Source organism: Sander vitreus, chromosome 9 (assembly GCF_031162955.1).
Source record: "Sander vitreus isolate 19-12246 chromosome 9, sanVit1, whole genome shotgun sequence".
Classification (NCBI taxonomy): Eukaryota; Metazoa; Chordata; class Actinopteri; order Perciformes; family Percidae; genus Sander; species Sander vitreus.
Window position 1 is genome coordinate 12,101,427 of NC_135863.1, and position 19,971 is coordinate 12,121,397.

Genomic DNA, 19,971 nt, shown 5'->3' on the forward strand with positions numbered 1-19,971 from the left:
GAAACATGGTAGGTAAGTTGTAGACCAAATATTTATTTTTCTGATATGCAGCACTTAATAAACAGCATTATCTGTCACTGTGTGGGCAGAGATGTGTGTGAACCAAGAGGAGAGGGTGCCCAGACAGCTTCACAGTTTGAGATCAATGTTAATGATGTAAACACTTACAAATGCTCATGCTCACTTCTATTACACACTGTCGTCCACTGGTTACACATACCAATTACAATACATTCCTACAGTGACTTCTCGTGTGTCCAGCTGCTCAGTGTCCAGATGTTTTAAATGATAATTTATTACCGACACTTCTACAGGAGCTTCTGGCATGCATGTGCTTTTAAATGATTGTGCTCTCTGGTATTTGTTCAACTCCAGTGGCACAGCGTTGTAGCATATTCCTACAGGAACTTAGTTTAACAATATGTTAAAAGTGATCTTATATAGTGCTGTAGCATCCATACTATTCTAATGGGGGCTTGCAGTGTCTATTTTACACACACATTTTAAAATGACCTAATTGCACAATAGGATGGATATTTTTTCTATGATCCTGGTAAGAAACGTTTTTATTTTAGGCACTTCTTTAGCGTCGAGGTGTAAATGGTTAACACAGCAACATCACATAGGCAGCTATACGAAGACATAGGGGATCTTCATTATGCATAACCCACCCGCCCTTTGTATGTAAGTGCAGTAAAAGGCTGAGAGAGCAGTGATGCCTCCGGGTGTCTGTGCAGGAGGCAGAGCAGCCGTTGACACCGCCCTGTTCCTCACTGCACACAAAAAACAGCATCCAGCTCTTTGGTTCTGGATGTGACAGCAGTAGGTCTGCGGCCCAAACCTGACAGCCTCAGCACTTTATCTGCACTCAGACACACCTTTACTTGAGCATGACGGCACATATAGCGCCTACTCACTCACGCGGCCAGTTCAGTGGTCCGACATGCACAACTACAAAAGCTAACAATATCATTCGTTTCCCTTCTTATTCTTAATGTGCAGGATATCGCGCATGGGCTACACCGGCGGCGGTACCTAGGCTAACACGCCGCCGTGAATCCGTGCCAACTCCTCACCTGTCAGTCTGCGCCAACAACACGCCGCATTAAAGTCGCTCCAATCCGTCCGCAGTCTCCTAAATGTATCAGTATCTACGAATAAGAGGACAGGAAAGCGCTGTTTTGAGTGGATATCCCAGTCAGCGTCTGCGTCTACAGAAAGGTCCCTTCTGCCCTCTTTCTTGTACACAGCTCGCGGTTGCCATGCGGACGCAGCCGCAAATCACCGATCAACTGTAGTGATGACGCCCTGAGGTCACACCTTCAACACACTTTAACTGATGGAGAGGGGCATTAAGATGGTTAGGCTAGTGTCACTCTAAATATAACTAAACATTAAGAAATACATTAAGAAAAAACAAAATAACAGCACGTGTTTTATGTTTTCTCTTAGGTTTCCTTTATAGCCTATAACGTTAACTAGCATACACCGGTTAGTGAATTTGGTAAAAGCCGTTACCCAGTAACGTCATTCATAGCAACAAATGCCATATCAATTACCCAAAAGTGTCTGTCTGCATTGCCTCCATAATATTTCACAAACCAGACCTGTAACGTCCCTTTTATTTATTTTTTCCAAACTATTCTAATTTTATTATTTTACTTATGTGCAGTGCATTCGGCATAGCCTACATTCGGCCCTTTATCGAGTGTATTTCGTCTCTCTTTATCGTAGGCCTTATCGTCTTTATTCAGTTTTTATTTCAAATATTTTTCTTGTTGTTTAGTTCTTGATCTCGCACTTTCCCATATTCTATTGTGCTCCCATCTGACTGACAGTATGAATGTGTTTGTGGACTGTAGAAATTGAATTGCTAATTGCAAATATATTGTTACTGTAAAGTGTCTACTGTTAAAACAATAACTAAAAAAATAAGAAGAATATGTCCATAAATACTGCATGGTGAAAGATGTGACACCCCATATTGTCTTTACGTCTCCTTAATCATTTCTATAAATCAAAACATTAAACCATACCAATGGTGATTGACAGATCCATCCAATACTTTTTGTTTTTACAATTAACGCCACATAAATGCTGAGGCCATGCTTAGTTTTATTAAATGCCAAAAAACTAAAACAAATCGAAACTACATGTTCAGCAATATGTTGAATGACAGCACAGCATCTGACAAACAAAACAAAGTCTTCATAGTGAATAGGTATGAGCTCACATGAACACACTGTACAATATCATTACAGTTTAAATAACCATTTACCTTGGCCTTAAACAGCCATAGAGGACATAGCTTCAGTTGACAAATCATTCTAATTACCAACAGAGAAACACTCCGTTATATTAGATTACATTTTCAAAGACATGTACATGCTCTCTTTTGGTCATAAATATCACCCCCACCCTTAAAAAACAAAGCACAATCTTAGCAGATTTTCTTTTGTTGGAAACCGTACCTGCAAATTATGTTGATTTGACATTCGGTGGCAAAAGGAACGTGATACTGACACCAATGAAACTCTGTGGCGAGTCTCTACCCGTATGCAGCAAAAAGAATCTGCCCTATTCTGCCTTGCATTATTTTGTGAAATTCATTATCCTAATAATACAAACAAATAAAAGAAATCTAACAACGTTACTATATTTTCTGGTCTCTCCAGGACGCGTTGCATCTATAGGCTGTTTGGGTCAACACGTTTGTGTTATGAAAGAATGTAAGAGCAACAGATGCATAGATGTGTTGGAAATGAAAACCATAGTAACAGTGTGGCAATTTTAATGAATCAGCAATACTTGCAGTGATGTACAGTATAAGCAATTGGTTTCTAACTAAGCAATCCAAACTTTATGCACTATGTTAACGACATCTGGTGTTTACTTTTACCTAGAGTATTAAGTGCAGACTTCTTTTGAAAGATACAGTAACTAAGCCTGGTGTGAATCTGAAGTCAATTAAGTACTATTATGAACTGAATTGTAAATCCTGATATTGATACAGAGAAAAACTTGTTAGGTTTCATTATCTTGGAATTGAGTCATTTTACTGATACCAGTGGGTGAGAGTGTAATCATACATTATATTAATAATCTGTAAATATCCTATGTGGTGCAGTAGGCAGCATTTGACAATAAAAAATAAAATAATACTGAGCTGTTTTATTTGTTCACAAATCTGCTGTGAACCAGCAGCAGAGTGATTCTCAACACTGGTTCTCAACCTTTTTGGCTGAAGCAATGCCTCACTGTAAACCCCAAGTGAAAACAAACCAGATGGTTAACTTAGGGATGGTTTTTACTTTCACTGTCTGTCAACTTGACTTCTTGGAGTACATCTTGAGGTTGAAACTACTTCTGTATATTATGAGTAAAAAGGAATTTAACACAACCACTGCTAACATGACAGCATATTTGTATATCAGAAATATATATTTTTTCACACATAATACATGATAGTTCAAATCGTCTGCAGGCGTCTCGACCCACAGGTTGAGAACCAGTGATCCACGGTAACGTCCTGCATTCTTTGAAATCACTTTCTCAAAAAGGGTTCTGAAAAAGCTGAAACCGCTTGGCTTTGTTGAGCTGAACACACATATACTGTGTGGCTAACACTAGCTGTATGCAATTCGTTTTGGAGTTTTGCGTACCTTAATATACAAACTGTTTTACCCACAGGGATGAAGAAAAAAGTGTTCTTCTAAGTAGAAAAAAATCCCATCTGTATACGCTGTTTTACAATCACCTCATTGTACTCACACGCTAAAACAAAACGTGCATAAGGCCACACATCAACAGGATAATGCAAACAAAGATCAATATGTACATGAATTAAAAACATTCAGTGCTTCAGTAAAATGTCCTGGCATTCATACTGTCTGTTTTTTGACGTTTGGCACATAGGAAACAAAAACCAACACCCACACATGCCTTCATAATTTGACTCAAACATGACAATCTCTTAAAACACAGAAGTGATAAGCATTTACATCATTTTTCAGCAGTGGCATACATTCCAGTTGTTCATAATCTTTGAGTCCTATCATGTCCAGTCCAGAGTAAGTAGGAAAAACAAGGACAGGAATGCAATGAGAAGAGAAAACAAACAAACAAACAAACAAACATAAACCTAAGACAAATATGCATTCATCTAACTGGCATTGCAGGTGCTTGAATCTTCATGGATATGTACAGTGGAGTGCAAATTGAAATGGGTATGTTCCATTTGAGGGGAGAATGCTGATGTTGGGTGTATTAAGTTCCATTAGGACTGGGCAGGCACTACTTTTTTAGGGGTGGCTGGCTTCTTGGTTTGCCAGAGATGGCTGTGGATGGTCACCGCATCCACGCTGGCCGACATGGTCTTGGCTGGTATCTGACTGAACTGTTTCTTGTCCGAGTTGTACTTGTAGAGGCCGTCGATCATCTTGCGTGTGATGCTCTTGGGGCCGATGCCTGTCAGCTTGTTGATCTCCTCCGTCTCGGGGCAGTAAGTGTAGAGAGAGCGAAACTGGCAGCCGCCATCTCGGAACAAAACCAAAAAGTTGTTGGCCTCCGATTTCTCCATTTCCTGTTAAGGTCAGGGGAGAAAAGCTCATTAGATACAGTATGAAAGTCATGTACAGTATGCTCAAGGAAAGCTTTGGTTCTGGTGATATTTGACTCTTCTCACTCTTTTCTCACAAGCCTAATTCTAGCTATTTAAAAGTGTGTGTGTCTGCCCTGTGATTTAGACTGGCTTAAATGCTAAAATGTTTTTTCAGCCTTTCGTCTCTGCAATTAGAGTACTATTTATTATTCTTTGACTAGCCCTTTTTGTAACAAAGCAAACCTTTACTTGTACATACATTTCCTTTGGTAGAACATAACCTAAATACATATTGTAAATCACTGTGATGGAAGAGTTTTAAAATGAAACCTCTCAAATTGTTTACTTTATTTACCTTAATATCAGAGAACCAGGCCTTTGAATTTGCCTGTTCCCTGGCTAATGCAAACTCAAAAGCTCAATTTTTACCTGTTGTCTTGATACATTCAGTATAATGTAGGCTGATTCTCCTTATCACTAATTGTATTAGTACAACAACAAAGTGCTATCATACTCACCACTCTGTTGTTATTCACAAATTAATTCCATTCATTCTACTTTGGTGTTTTTTTTTGCAATCAATGTTCAGCTACGCTATGTTACATTTCCTGCAAAACTTAATGTCTTCCAGCCTTCCCTTCATTTTTTTTTTTTATTGTGAACCACCTTTAAAGGCTTGACTGATAAAGGTACGTGGCGAGCATCATCAATACAGCCACCAGGACACTCCAACCTCTGCAAGTGTATATAACCATATATTTAAAGCTCCATGCCCTTACCTCCAGGATCTTGTTCTTTTGCCCCTCATTAACCTTGCCTGCTAAGCAGCAGTGGGCCAGAGCATTCTGGATGATGTGCTTGTTAGATTTGGCACTGGGCTCCTTGTATAGCTTTGGTCCTGAATGAGAAGACAGGAGAGAACATTAGGATTGGACTGTTGTCATGACAACTACACAGTTATGTCAAATAAAAGACTCTCCTCCCTATTTTTACTAATTTCTTTGATAAATCATGCATGAAGATTGCTACTGGTAGCATATCCATGTGTTTTCGGGCGGACTGAGAAAGAAATTGTAGCTATGAATGCAGCATTAAAAAAGCCCAGCTAATATGTTTGATTTACAATGTACATCTACTGAGGTAGGGAACCCTACCAAGAAAGCAGTGAGAAAAGAGGAGGACTTAACTTTGGACGAAAACAAATTACAATATTACTAAAAAAGATAAAAAATTCAGTTTTTTACTGTCATTCAGTATCAATATTAGCTGCACTGGATACCAAAATTACACAAGATAAAAAAATGGATAACTATGTTTATGATGTCATTCCATAACATGTTACCATTTACCTTTATGCCTTAAAATCATGTTTATTCTCCAAACTATTAAGGGTAAACTGAAACTGTAGTCAGCTAGTTTTAAAATTTGCAGTGACAACTGATGCTATAGAAGATATGGCCTAAGTTGTCCTACCAGTGTACTCTGTGTTAGATGTAACAGAGGAGGTCGTGGATCCATTCTCCCAGTCCTTCTCTCCATTCCTGCTGCTGGAGCGACTCGGGGACAGGAAGCCATCTGCAGAATCTGGCCTAGAACACACACACACACACACACACACACACACACACACACACACACACACACACACACACATATACACGCAGAGTATTAGATTACCTTTCTGCATGGATGCTGCTTCCAAACACTCAGCATTTTTTTCTGTAGGCAGGGCAGGAAACTACTTTACTATAATACAAGCCAACTAGATACGTTGAATCTCCAAAAATAAATCCCTCCAGCCATTGCAGAACAGCAGTATTAGGCTGGTGTCATTTTCCCACCCTGTCTACATCATGTCTATACAGATGTACCCCTTACTGTGAAGGGAAACTGTGTGTACTATTCCAGCGCACAGTTTGAACTTGGTTTGGGTGTTTGTTGCACATCGTCACAGTTACTCGTAAAGTAGCAAAGCTTGCAAGCACAGGCAGTGAGTGCGGTGATGTGAGGCAGTCTACATCATACACGGTCAATAAAAAAGGACAATCAATTATAGTGCAGCACTTTACATTTACTCTTTTTCTTGACTGCAAACTGCATTATGTGTCCCCTCTATACGTGAACAACTGATTTCCATATATACAGAGTGAATACAGTTTATTCCACTGACATCATAATGTATTTACAAAACACAGTATTCTGCGTCTGTAATTATGTGAAATCAATGAGCACAGCACATGTACAGTACAACTTCAGCCAACCTAAGCTCAAATGTATAATTTTTTGCGAACTGCCCACGTTAACAAGTCATCTTAGTTTGTTTTTTTATTTCTCAAAAAGGCCTAATCTTCCAAAAGAATATAAAAAGGTCTAATTTGGATTAACTACATGTTTGCATATTTCAAGAACAACTGATTTCTTGAATCCCACTAGCAGATTTTAAGACACAACATGGGGTTAAATGACTTGATAAGATGGATGTTTATGCAGGGTGTGTTCTACAGAACAGGTCTGAGACGCAGTGACTCGAAACAAAACTAAACCATTTACTTTGATGTTTTATCAGGTGTGAAAAAGGCCAAGCAGAAAGGTAAGTGGAAAAAGGCAAGTCATTTTTTTTGGGGGGGGGTAAGAAGCGTAGCATTAGACCAGTGCTTTGAAGTTTATCATAAGGAAATATGTTGCTTTTACTTTAGGGTGCTCGATCAATCCTTGATAAAACCCAGCGTGGAACAGGGTTTCAGTACAGGATTGGGCTCAGTGCAGTCTGAAGTGCCTTAAAGTAAAACTGCCAAGCAGAAACTAACCTTCTTCTTCTCAGTTTAGGAGAGCTCAGAAAGCAGAAGAGAGCACCAGAGGCTAAACTAGCACTTCTGATGTGTGTGAGACAGCAGGAAAGAAAGTATTAAAAGAAGGAAGGTAGAAGAATACAGAAGTAATGTTAGACCTGAGAACTGGAGTTAGTCTGGAGAGCTTGGTTTTAAGAAGTCAAAAAGGTCAGAAAGTATCACCATTACTGCACATGAAGAACAGTTAAAGAAATATGTTTAAAATTCACTCCAAAGTCAAAGTTTTCTCAGATATTTTCAAGTTTCAAATAAATTGTTTTGGCATTATTTTTAAATATTATGTGTCCAATTAAATTCATGTCTGGCTACACCTCGACCAGTAATGCCACAGATGCTTTTTATCAGATACACATGCCAAATTTCTGCCCTGCATAATTCAGTGTGCTTTTACTCTATATATTATGCATTGACTGAATGCTCCTCTACAGTGGCTTAGTTACTGTAATTCCTAAAACAAGTGAACCAGGATGAAATTGTGAATTATTCTCAATAATAGCAGGGTGCCAAGTCTGTGTTTTTATGTTTTAAGTATTCCAATTTTTATCATACAGCAAACAACAAACTGACAGTAATACACTGCTATATTGCGGAATTGGTTATGTATCCAAAAGTTTCAAATTTTGTAAAAATTTCCTGAAAACATCAAACTTACACCAACAGCTATAAACTTGTAAAAACATCTCACCTTGGTGATCTCTTCTCGGAGTGAACACTGTCGCTGTCTCCCAGGTTGAGGGAAGCAAGGGACAAGCTGGAGACTGAAAAGACACGTTGGCGTGAACCTGGATGTGAGATGAGATGTGATACAGCACGACACAGTTACACCGGCACCATGAATAACAACACCAGGCTGTCCACTGTGTTTGGTACCAACCCTGTCACAGAGCAATGCATCCTCAGTGTTTGGACTAAAATGAACTCTAACATCCAGTAATACACACAAAGTCCACATGGACACCACTATAATATATGCATGAATATGTGTTATTACACATACTGTATACTGTATAATGCATGATTTAATTGACATAAAAACACATAAAAACACACACAAGTATTGCAGTGCTCCTTTAGTATATCATCATGTCCAAGCTCAAAAGTTCTACTGTATTCATTTGGGCTTGTTAGGCAGTAGATGAAATGTCACAATTAACCCAGTTGAAAGCTTAAATTGACCAAATTAGATAAATATCTGAAATGTGTAGTTATTGTGATAGAATGTGATTAAGACATTCTCAGGTGGCACAAAGCAAAGTGGCAGCAGGACACAGATTCAACGGATGGGATGACCATGACCTCTCTGAGTGGGGGCCGTCTCCATGGTTACCTGTGGCAGCTCTGACAGGGGTTTTGGGGGAGTCCATGCTGTCGCGATGGATGGACTTGGTACGCCCCCGCCTCTGCTTGGCCCCACTGACTGGTCGAGGTTTAATGACAGTATCCATGTCCTCCATCAGTTTAAGCTGCTTCCTCCTGAGATGTTCCTGCTTGATGAACTCCCTCCTGGCCTTGTCTTCCTCCTTCCTGACTCGCTCCTCCTCTGCCTTCAGTCTGAAGAGACAGAGCAGAGGAATGGGAGGAAGTCATTGCAGAGAAATACTGTAAGTGTTTTCTGTTCAGCCTAGGTCAATGAACAAGTATTAAAGGTCCCATGGCATACAAATTTCATTTTATGAGGTTTTTTTTTTTAACATTAATGTGAGTTCCCCCAGCCTGCCTATGGTCCCCCAGTGGCTAGAAATGGCGATAGGTGTAAACCGAGCCCTGTGTATTCTGCTCCGCCTTTGAGAAAATGAAAGCTCAGATGGGCCAATCTGGAATGTTCCCTTTATGTCAGTCATAAAGGGGAAAGGTTACCTCCCTTTCTCTGCTTTGCCCGCCGCCCACATCACCCAGAGAATTTGGCCCGCCCATGGGGAAATAGAGCTACAACCGTGGCTGGTCAAGGCCACCCCCCACCCTCCACCTTGCCCCCCCTCTCCTCCCCCAATAGCATTTAAAGCTACAGACACAGAAATGGCATGTCCTAAGGAAAGCTCATTGTGGGACTGGCTCTAGTGGCTGTAATTCTGCACCAAGGCTGAATTTCGGGAAAGAGACTTCAGATACAGTATTAGGGGGACCACTGAGGCCTATATGAATCCATCCACATCCAAAATGCAGCACGTCATAGGACCTTTAAGTTAGAAATTGTACATTTAAATCAGATGATTTGTTTGTTTGAAAAATAGAAGAAAAACATCTGGTACTTCACATTTTATTTATTAATTAACTTAATATTAATTTCCAGCAGTGGAGTAAACCTCATTTATATGTTTCAAGATTAAAAAAAAGAAATTAAGAGTCTAAAAAACATGGGACACATGGAACTGCATAAACCATCAATATTTCTGATGGTGGATATTATATATAACAATCTGTGTGAATACATTCTTTTGCCAGACTAAAGAAAAGAGCACACTACACTGTGTTCTCAAAATGTGCATGGACTTATTTTCCAGATGTGTCAACATACCGAGCTTCCTCCTTCTTCTGCTCTAACTCAGCCTCCTGCTGCATCTTCCTCTGCTGGCTCTCTTTCTCCCTCCTCATCCTTTTGTCTAACAGAGCAGCCCTCTTCTGAGCCATGTTATCCTCGGCATTTCCATCCGCCTGAGTCACACAGGAAACAAAGTCAGTCGCCTCACACTGTTTTAGGTAAAGAGTGTAAGCATAGTAAAAAAAATCCAGTATCATTTAGTGAATATTATACATTACGGTTTTGTAGCTGCTGTTCATTAAGCAAAGCTGACATTCTACGGTTGTGACAGATTACTATGTGATACTCCCAACTTTTTATTCATCTAATTGGATATAATGAATGATATCATTTTAAACAGTTATTGTGCAAGGTCCACTCTTCTTTGTGAAATTAGAGTAAAAAGGTTGGCAGAGGCAACAGAGTAGAGGCTTTTTTTCTGGATCCAGACACCTAAACGTTTATTATGTAATTGTTATTATTCAGTTTTTATCAATATTCTTTGTATTGTTGTTCCCAACATAGGCACGCCAGGCAGCCAATTTCAGTACAAATTGGTTTTATTTCATGTGTACATCCTTTGCTCATCCCTCAGCATCCACCCTCACATCCACCATATATCCAACCCTTCCCCAACCCCACATTTCCACAGCTGTGCCTAAATTATTCACAACAGCCCCAGTTTTATGACCTACATCGAAGCCCAGACTGCAGCTAGCAAACTATCTTAGCACCCATAATGGGAAGATGACATGTTTTCTGAACCATTCATCATCTCATCATGTTAGGAACAAGAGTGTTTCCTGATAAAAAACAAACATGGCTGCCTCAGGTTAAAATGTAATTAGCTTTTTTTTTTTCTTCAGAACTGCACCACTGCATCTTAAGGCTTCCAGTGGCACTGCATGGTTGCTACCCAGACTATGCATACTGTGGTTTTTAAAATTGATATTGCTTTGTTCTCCTCCCTTCAGTTCCAGTTTGTTTGGTTGTGCAAATCCAATTTTTATTTTATTATGAAAAGACAAATTGCAACAAAATATCGACAATGGTGACAGCTCTTTGAATCAAAAGCCTACCTTGAAGAAAAAACCACAAGAAATCTTCTGTTCCTGATACGGGCCTTCCGCATCACCCTGCTGCATCTCCAAATCATCATCAAGTGACAGATCATCCAGTGGCTTCACGACTGACAGAGGAACCTCAATCAAGCTGCTCTTGACTTGGCCTGAGGCTTCTGGCTGGGGAGGAATCTCTGTAGGTGTCACTGTGAAGGTCTCTACCACAGGGTGGGCCAGAACCTCAGGAAACGATGACTCTATGGTAGGTTTCAGATCTGCAACTGACTTCTGAACTGAATCTGCTGCTGTTTGTTCTCTCTTGTTCTGCAGGTTGGGGGAGCTGGGCGGTGAGTTGGCTACACATACACTGGCAGTCTCCCTCTCTGGGGAATCTAGTGACTCTGTCTCCTTGTTTTTATCTCCATCTGTCTCTGGATTGGAGGTTGCTGGTTTCTCCCCCATGTAAACGAAGGAACTTGCCAAGGGCTGGCAGGGAGAAAATCGCCGTAGCCTGGGGATGCTGTCGACAGATTGTGGGGCAGTTAGGACTCGATTGTAAGGGGCCAGCTTTAGCTCGTTGGGTCGAGCGGTGCGAGGAGTACGTGAGTGGAAGGAGGCAGATTTGCGTTTGATGCTGGTTGGAGAGTGGTGGGTGGAACGGGGGGAGTCGGCAGGAGAAGAGGGTCCTGAGGATCGAGTAACAGCTCCGGCTCGACTCTGTTTTTGTGGTGATGGGGTTGTATGGGGAGGAGGGATCACCCACGCCTGCTGATGTTGTTTCTCCCTCATGGACATGATCACTTCCTGCTGCTGAGCCAGTCGCTGCATCTCAGTCTGAAGGAAGGCTAATGAATGGTTCAGTTTCTCAATCGAGCGCGTATACTCGGTGAGATCTACCTCGGTGAGCTGAGCATGGCTTTGACCACCTTCCTCTCCTGCACCAGGCGACTTTGTCCAACAGGAAGCGGTGCTGCTTTGCTCTGCCCCATCAGGTGTGTCTGCCTTGCTCCTCCCAAATTTGAAGGTGGAACTTGTGCTTGCTGCCTTGCCTTCTCCGTCGGTTTTCCCTCCTTCCTCTCCACTAGCAGCCCCATCTCCTTTTCTCTTTACCACATTGAGAAACGCTGAGTGACCCATCTTTTGCCGATGCCTTGTGAAAGCAGCCTCCACTTTCTTCTTCTGCGCTTCGATGGCTTTACGTTTCTCCTCCAGCCTCATCCTCAGCTGTACCATCTCCGTAGCCATGACCTGAGCAGGGTCATTGGCTGGAAGTTGTACAGGTGTGGGCGATGCTTGAGCAGTGAGGGGGGGTGTGGTTTGTTGATGGATGGGGCTGTGCTCAGGGGTCGGGGCCCAGGAGACAGATAACGGGAGGCAAAACTCGGAGCCCTCAGGAGTGGTCTTGAGGGAGCTGCTGCTGCACCTCCCCGAGTCTGGCAATGAAGGAGTATGCTTCCTCTTCTTCTGTTCAGCAAAGCTGGTCAACTTCAACCCTGAGGGGGATTTGCTGTGACTGCTCGGGCAGGGGCTTGGCGTGTCCATATCCAGGTCCATGTTCACAGAGCAGTCTTTCAGAGAAGAATCCTCATCTAGCATGTCTTCTGTTTGAATATGGATGCCAGTGTCCACCTCGGTGGTGTCTGTGGTACTCAGAGGCCCTTGGGAGTCCAACTCTGACACTGGCTCCAAGACACCAACACCAGCCCCGTGGTCCTGAATGTGCAGGAAGAAACCGCTGTTGATCCCCTCCGCTGGGGGCCTATTTGGGCTGTGGATAATCTGAAGGGCTTCCTCTATGGAGGGAGTTTTTGCCATGACACTTCCATGTCCGTTGGGGTACGCTGGCCTGCTAGGCTCCATACCAGCTAGGCTGTCTGGGCAGCCCTCCTCCTCAATGCCGACAGTCTGGCCATTTACTGGCTGGAAGGACAGGTTACGCTTCATTCCGCGGGGCAGGTGGTGGACCTTGAAGCCAGAACCATCATCAGTGCTGACAGACCTGACCATGCCACGCGTGGAGGAAAGACCGCCGGAAGCAGAGTCCTCTTTGTCAAAGGGGATGTCAAAAGACACTCCATAAGGCCCAGACCTTAACAGAAAAACCCAAAAGAAACGTGATTACATTTTAAGATACCTTTTTTGTATTCATATTTCTAAATTCTTTTCTAAATTAAAGTCTGGTTTGGAACCATCACAATACTGTATGCTGTTCTTAATCCCCGTGGGATAATTAATTGTCTTTGGGATTGTATATTTTAAATGGGCAGCACATAAACAGGACAGTAATATTACTAACCTTTTTTCTTTGGGCCAGGTGCCGAGGTTGCCATCGACAAAGGACATTGAGGTTGACCTCTTGATCTCTCCTGGATGACACAGGTAAGCAAAGTAAGAATCAAAACAGAACTTGATTTACCTACAAGTAATCATATTTTGATATTCATACCTAACGCTTCGATTTTTGGTAAAAACCAAAAAAGTAAATAAATAAATAAAAAAATCACCCACCTGAGTTTCGAGGCTGGGGTCGGAGGGGCAAACTAGAGAATGAGAAAGAGAAAATTACAAAATTACAAACGTGTTATACATTGTACTACATATTTTCATGGTCCTTTTAGCTTTACTTTGTCCAGATATGAATTTTGCTGAAAAATCCAATCTTATTTGGCCTAATCAGTGCCATATATTCACACCTGCCAGCTGCCCACCAACTGGTGTAAACTACTAGCCAACAAGCAGCCCCATTCGAATGGAAGTGAAATGCTTTGCTGATGCATTTTTGGAAGTATACCTGGGTCTTTCAGGACTTGGGGGTCTCTCCATGAAGCTCCTCTTGGTTGCCTTGGAGATGGGGATTGCTGGTATATTCTTCGAAAAGAATGAGGGCTCTGAGGTGACACAATAAAGACAATTGAGCAAACTGTGCTTTCACAATGTATAGCAAAATAATACTATTTCCCCCCTAATTACTTTGCTTTGTGTATGTTTGAGATAAAATGCACCCACAGGTACCTCTACAACTACCATTACTGCTAGCACTCACCACCACTTCTTTCCATACATGACAATACAGTTGTTTTCGCTACTTTTGTCATAAGGTCAGAATTTAAGACTTGCCTGTGCCTTCGTTGTCCAGCATTCTTGGTTTCACAAAAGATGGCTTGTCCACCTCAAACCAACCAAATAGCTCTGCCATGAACACCAGGTAGTTATACTGGGAAAATATTCAAATAAGACTAAGATTAAAATCATGAGATTGGGTAACATATAATCACTCAGCAATGCAACACATGCTTTATCCACAATACACAACCACACAAATGCATTGTACCTATTTATCCAGCAGGTGTCTCTGTTAACCCTTATCTCAGAGAACCTGAGTTGAGTATTATTTGTATCTTCCAGTCTGCCCATAAATAATTCACCAATCTTGCTCCATTTCACAAAGTGTCGTCTTAAGGGTAAGATGCTTCATAGATCACACTACAGAGTAGTAATTTACGATGGGATCTCTATTTATCATCCTTTTCAGCAAGGTGTTTTCAAAAAATAAGTGGCATTTAAGGAAAATAAATAAATGGCTTTTGTGACATAATAAAAGTCAGACTTTTCACACTGTAATCGTTTTTGTTAGCTATGTTAACGTAACCAACAGCATGGCTTTTCACATGCTAGATAAGCTAATCTTGGCATGTCAACAGTACCTGTGGTAGTAGAGAGGAGTGACTAACGCATTAACCTAATTTATAGAATAGAGGTCAGCTATTTTTTTCTGCTCTCGATCTACCAGCCAACCTGAACTGGATTGGGTTAGAATTGCTGGAGGGATCTTTGCCACTGCTGTGTCTAGTGGTGTCCATGTCTGAATCAGGTCAACATACAGTGGGAGGTCAAATTGCACTGCAAAAAAAATAAATCCATCTTACAAAGTAATTTCCCTCAGTATAACTATATAAGTATTTTCCCAAACCCACTGTTGGTTTTTTCTTTATAACAAAGGAAAGCTGTGTGGACTATGAAAGACTATTACACTAGATCTGCACTCTATTACAGAGGTGAAATATGCAGCTTTTAGCAAAAACACCACATGGTTCAACCTGACTTTTTTGTCGGCCCCATTGTCAACACTGTAGAATAATCCATTCAGTCTCATATTCAGTCAGAATACTGCATTTTTAATGAGTCAAGATTTGTGCCATCATGACTGAAATAAAAATGTTAAATTTTTTTAATTGAGCGTCATTATCTTGACACAAAGGCAAGAAAAAAATCTAATACCTCCCTCAGAAACATGTATTTTGCATTGTAAACTAATTCCAGCTCGACAAGATGTTTTCCGCTTTTACATCTTTCAAGAATCAATATTTAATCAATTACCGTGCCAAACTGGTACTTTTTTTTTTTTTTTGCAGTGAACATGCCGGCACTGGCTTACAAATGCACAAGTGCACGCGATATGCAAAACGAGTGCAGTGAAGCGGGCACGACCTTGAGGAAACACGCCCCCTCCCCAGTCTCGGTCCATGGTCTCCAGACAAAGACATTGCTGCATGGCTCAGCTCTAAATATACCTGGTTTACCTCATCAGCAACATTTCACTCTACCAAGCACACACCAGCAAACACATACACATCATACACCCCTTATCTGCAGCCCAAAAGCACACCAGGAGGGGCAGAGGCAATTAACAGCAGTAGCAGTGGTTTCCCTTGGGTGTTACTGCAGCATTCTAGCAGGTTTTTTTGACTCCTTTTTTGTTTTCTCACATGCTAGAAAGCAGAGCTGCAAACACGTGGAAAGGTGTGTCGCTATGACAAAATCTAGGTGTGATAAGCTGTCGTGCACATGGTTACCAAGTTATTAAAGTAAAGCAGACACATTGGATTATCATCTTTACGTGTAAATTGAACAGTTGCTTAACACAGCTAGAGTTTTTCAATGAGTCAATTAAAGATTTTCATCTTTTCCAAGCTATGTTTTAAGTTACATTTGGCTTTCTTATAACTAATTGGGGTTAAATAACTCTTAAGCATAAAATTACTAACAAACAGCTAGTCAAATGCCAAAGTGCAGGTTACCTTCAGGAGTGTTCAGCGTGTGAAGCAATTCTCAATGGGGTAAGACAAACAGAAGAAGAAAGAGCCAGAAAGAAATAGAGACAAAGATCTCCTGTTGTCTGCCCAGCCGAGATTGGTGGCAAAAGCCCAACCAGACTTCTCTCTTCCCATCTGCCCGACTGACTACTACCAACACACCAGGTGTGACGGTTATCGCTATACCACCAGTCAGCAGTCACACACACTCACACAGATCCCCACACAACCAACCACTACGCCTATCTCCCTGTTGACTGCCATTACAACCTCTGCCAAGTCTGCAGCGACTCCAAATCTGTCTTGTTTGGAGATTTGAGTGTCTGAGTGTGTCACTCTCAGGATGAAAACAGGAAGCTGATTGGTGATTGCTAGAAGAGAGCTCAGGGTTGAGGGAGGTGGGGGTGGTGGAGGGAGCTAATCCACTGTACAGGGATGGGTGCAAACAGCCCTGCCTGCATGTACTGCACATGCACACATGAACGGTGTATCATTTGAATGCACTGCTGATGTATAGGCAGGGTTTGCATGCATTAAAATGCACATAAACAGCCTACAAATGATATTATCACACAGACAGTAGGCTTAGACACACACTGAGTGTTCGCAGGGCATTAATGTCAACAATCATTGGGCCAGAGGGATAAAGGATCTAGGTCCTGCAGCCAGACAGACAGACTCAATTTGGAAAAGAGAAACCTTTTTTAAAAGTAGAAAACAAAACCAATTCAAAAGAATGAACTTCCATGCAAAAAGTTCTAAAAGTGGCCACAAACAGACATGAGATATTAAAGCCGCATTAAAGAGGCAGCTTATGAATTACAGTAAGTGTGTTAATTGCCTTGCTCAGGGCAACCTCAGCAAGGCTGCTGCCACAAACCTCCTGGTAAAGAAGCAAACAATGGCAAAAGCCCAAAGCTGGTGAATTTCATTTCTCCTTCTTGGATCCACAGATGGTAATTTAGATGCGCTTTGAATTAATTAAATGAAGAGCCAGTAAATGGGAGTTGGTTGGTGTGATTTACTATCCTTGTGTCCATTAGGAAAGAATGGCCCAAATTAATGTGTGTATTCTATGGCTTTGGGGGTTGTGTGTACTAAAGGCTGGTCTATCATCTGCTATGGAGACCATTCAAATATAATTTGGACTGATCCTGTCTTCACCAGGCAAGCATACAAAATATTGATGCTGTCCCTCTTTCTCTCTTTCCCCCCTTTAGTCTCTTCCACCTCCTTTCTCACTGTTTGAGACTCTCTACTGGTGTAAATCAGTGTTTTCGCTCCTCCACGTCTCGTCTCTCCCATTTCCATTTTCTTTCACATTATTAACACCTCTCTCACTTCCCCTCCCCACTACTGTCTTGGCTCACTCTCTATAATAAGGTCTCTCCGTTAGTATGACGGGCCACGATGTACAGCTACTGAGGGTGTGACTGCCTGGAAACTGGGTCAAGGTTACTGAATCTAACTGGTTCTGAATGCAGTTCTGCTGCTCTCAGGCAATAACTCTGCCCTGCTCGGATTTGATTTTTGTATCCCTCATGAACTCTGCTACTGGCTGGTTAACACAACTCAATTATTTCTTTTTTGATGCCGTGTGTTTAGTCGATGTGTGTGAGCTTTGAGCTGCAGCCATGTTATTCATTCCATCAGTGCTCTATCCCCTTATAATGTTTATATATATATACTGTGTGCAATATTAGTACAAATATCAATATTGCTGCTACTGTTACTAAGCACCAGCATTGCTCTATTGTCACGTCCTGGTTCCAAAACTCCAGGTCTGTTTCATAACAGTATTAAGTAAAATTCTTCTACTTTTACCTCTACAGTATCGTTTAGCTTCAAAGTGAAGCACAAAATATGATTTGCAACAGCAAAAACCAAATCTGTTTATATATTAAAGAACATTTCCATTACTATTACAAAAGTCTTTTATCAGTGTGTGTAGAAAGTCCATGTAATCAATTTAACTCAGCCGACTGATGTTTTTAATTTGTGTGCAAAATGCTTTCTAGCAGGAAGGAAACACAGCTACAACTGCACTGTAACAGAATTTCTACATTTAATGTGGCTTAAAAGCTGATGTTAGACAGTCTAGTGATGTTTGCCCTTACAGTGACCTGTGTTCAGTCTGTGCTGAGAACATCTCTCTGTCAGAGGACATGCTGAGACAGAGTCAAAGCTGTCCAGACACATAAGCTTTTTTTTTACTGCTTATGCAGCTCTTAGGCAAAACACACACTGAGATGGGACAAACACAAACACACAGCACAGGTGGAAAGCTAGACCAAACCACCAGAGAAATTGTGTCTTTTGTGTCACAGACTAGGGAGAGACGCTGTTTTGGGACGTTGTGGGAAATGGGTATATGATGTAAAGGTTTTCGAATGACAAAAGTACATTTATGAACACAACTGGAATGTTTTTTTGTTTTTTTTTAGCCAAAACAGATATTTTACATACATATTGTATTATTCATGCAAACCTACACAATGCATAAATGTAGCACGTTTCTCAAACTTAAGACCTCTTCTACCAAATCCTACAACACTGTACTTTTGGTTGATCTCAGGTGACCGATATATGTTATGTAGGACAGGGAGGGAGTGAGTTTACTGCAAGTACAGCTGCCCAAGCTGTTTCTATGACGAGTGCATTGCAGCAGTATCACACATTTACTGTATATACCAAGAAATTATAATCAATCATCTCCGTAGTCATAATCAGTAGCAGATGACCTCGATACCGCACACACACAGTGGTGACACTGGTATAAGGTGTCGGACTGAACAGAGGACTGGAGGATATGCAAAGTGAGCTGTGAGTTAGAGAGAGAAAGGGAGCGAGTCAGTGAGAGACAGAGAGAGAAAGTACGACGGAAGAAAATTAGGATAATCACAGAAACACACAAGGAACACACACGGAAAATACAGGGCAAGAAAGTTTTAGAGAATGACAAAGAAAGAAAAGAAAAAAAAAGAAAAAGGAAATTAAAGAAGGAAATAAAGAAGAAAAGACAAGGAAAGAGTATGTGAGGAAAGAATGAAAAAAAAACACACACGCAGACATGTTGGTATGGCAATGCAGCTCTCCAGGCTTGTGGTTGGTTAAGACAGATAGTTTGGACTGAATGGTTTTTCCACAACATGACTCACCACACTGGCCCACAGAGCTACCCATTTCTCCTGTTTCATTTAGCCTTTCTCACTGGATACCACACCATATGGTTTTCTAATCAGTTTCAGCAACAAAAAAAAACTCATGAATGAATTAAAACATGCAGGATTTGTATCCGTTCACGGAAAAAATCATTAACTTAAGTATAACTCGACATTTTTCATGTCTGTAATTTTGTAAATGTGACATTACTCCAGGGTTTTTTTTTTTTTTTTTAAATAACCACCACTTGCTTGGATATTATGTTAACAGCCATTTTTTTCATTTGGTGGTTTTTCTACTAACTACAATTGGTATTTTTCTTCTTCCTGCTGGCTGGCACACACACGCACACACACGCACACACACACACACACACACACACACACACACACACACACACACACACACACACAAGCCATTTCAGAGTGGAGAACTGGGTTTGCAGAGAGAAGCTTTGGACACCAACCACACAGGATCAGTATCACAACACAAGCATCGATGACATGTAGCATATTTTTCACTAGAAAGAACTGAAAGTCTTTAAAATGATAGTTTAGCTCAATTTACAAGACTCATTTCTAAAAACCAACTAGCTTAAAAAGCACTAGCAATGGTTTGATACAGAAGTGAGGGTTAAATTGTTTCAATTATAATAGCACATAATCACATTTTGGAAATGAAACTCCAA

General features: G+C 41.1%; 1 protein-coding gene across 2 annotated transcripts in view; it reads right to left on the bottom strand.

The window, feature by feature from the left end:
- Positions 1–2,095: 2,095 nt before the first annotated feature.
- The window catches only part of camsap2a (calmodulin regulated spectrin-associated protein family, member 2a), a 52,158-nt gene continuing 34,282 nt past the window's right edge, over positions 2,096–19,971 (bottom strand). Inside the window, exons 7-17 of one of the 2 annotated variants that reach the window (XM_078258765.1) lie at positions 14,146–14,242; positions 13,820–13,916; positions 13,537–13,568; positions 13,325–13,394; positions 11,047–13,117; positions 9,965–10,101; positions 8,777–9,000; positions 8,135–8,207; positions 6,074–6,189; positions 5,380–5,498; positions 2,096–4,582 (exon numbers count right to left, since the gene is read on the bottom strand). In XM_078258765.1, coding sequence (XP_078114891.1) covers positions 4,277–4,582; positions 5,380–5,498; positions 6,074–6,189; positions 8,135–8,207; positions 8,777–9,000; positions 9,965–10,101; positions 11,047–13,117; positions 13,325–13,394; positions 13,537–13,568; positions 13,820–13,916; positions 14,146–14,242 — 3,342 coding nt within the window. In that variant the 3' untranslated portion in view covers positions 2,096–4,276. Of the gene's footprint in view, positions 4,583–5,379; positions 5,499–6,073; positions 6,190–8,134; positions 8,232–8,776; positions 9,001–9,964; positions 10,102–11,046; positions 13,118–13,324; positions 13,395–13,536; positions 13,569–13,819; positions 13,917–14,145; positions 14,243–19,971 lie in introns of both variants that reach the window. The other variant, XM_078258764.1, reaches the window with a different exon arrangement.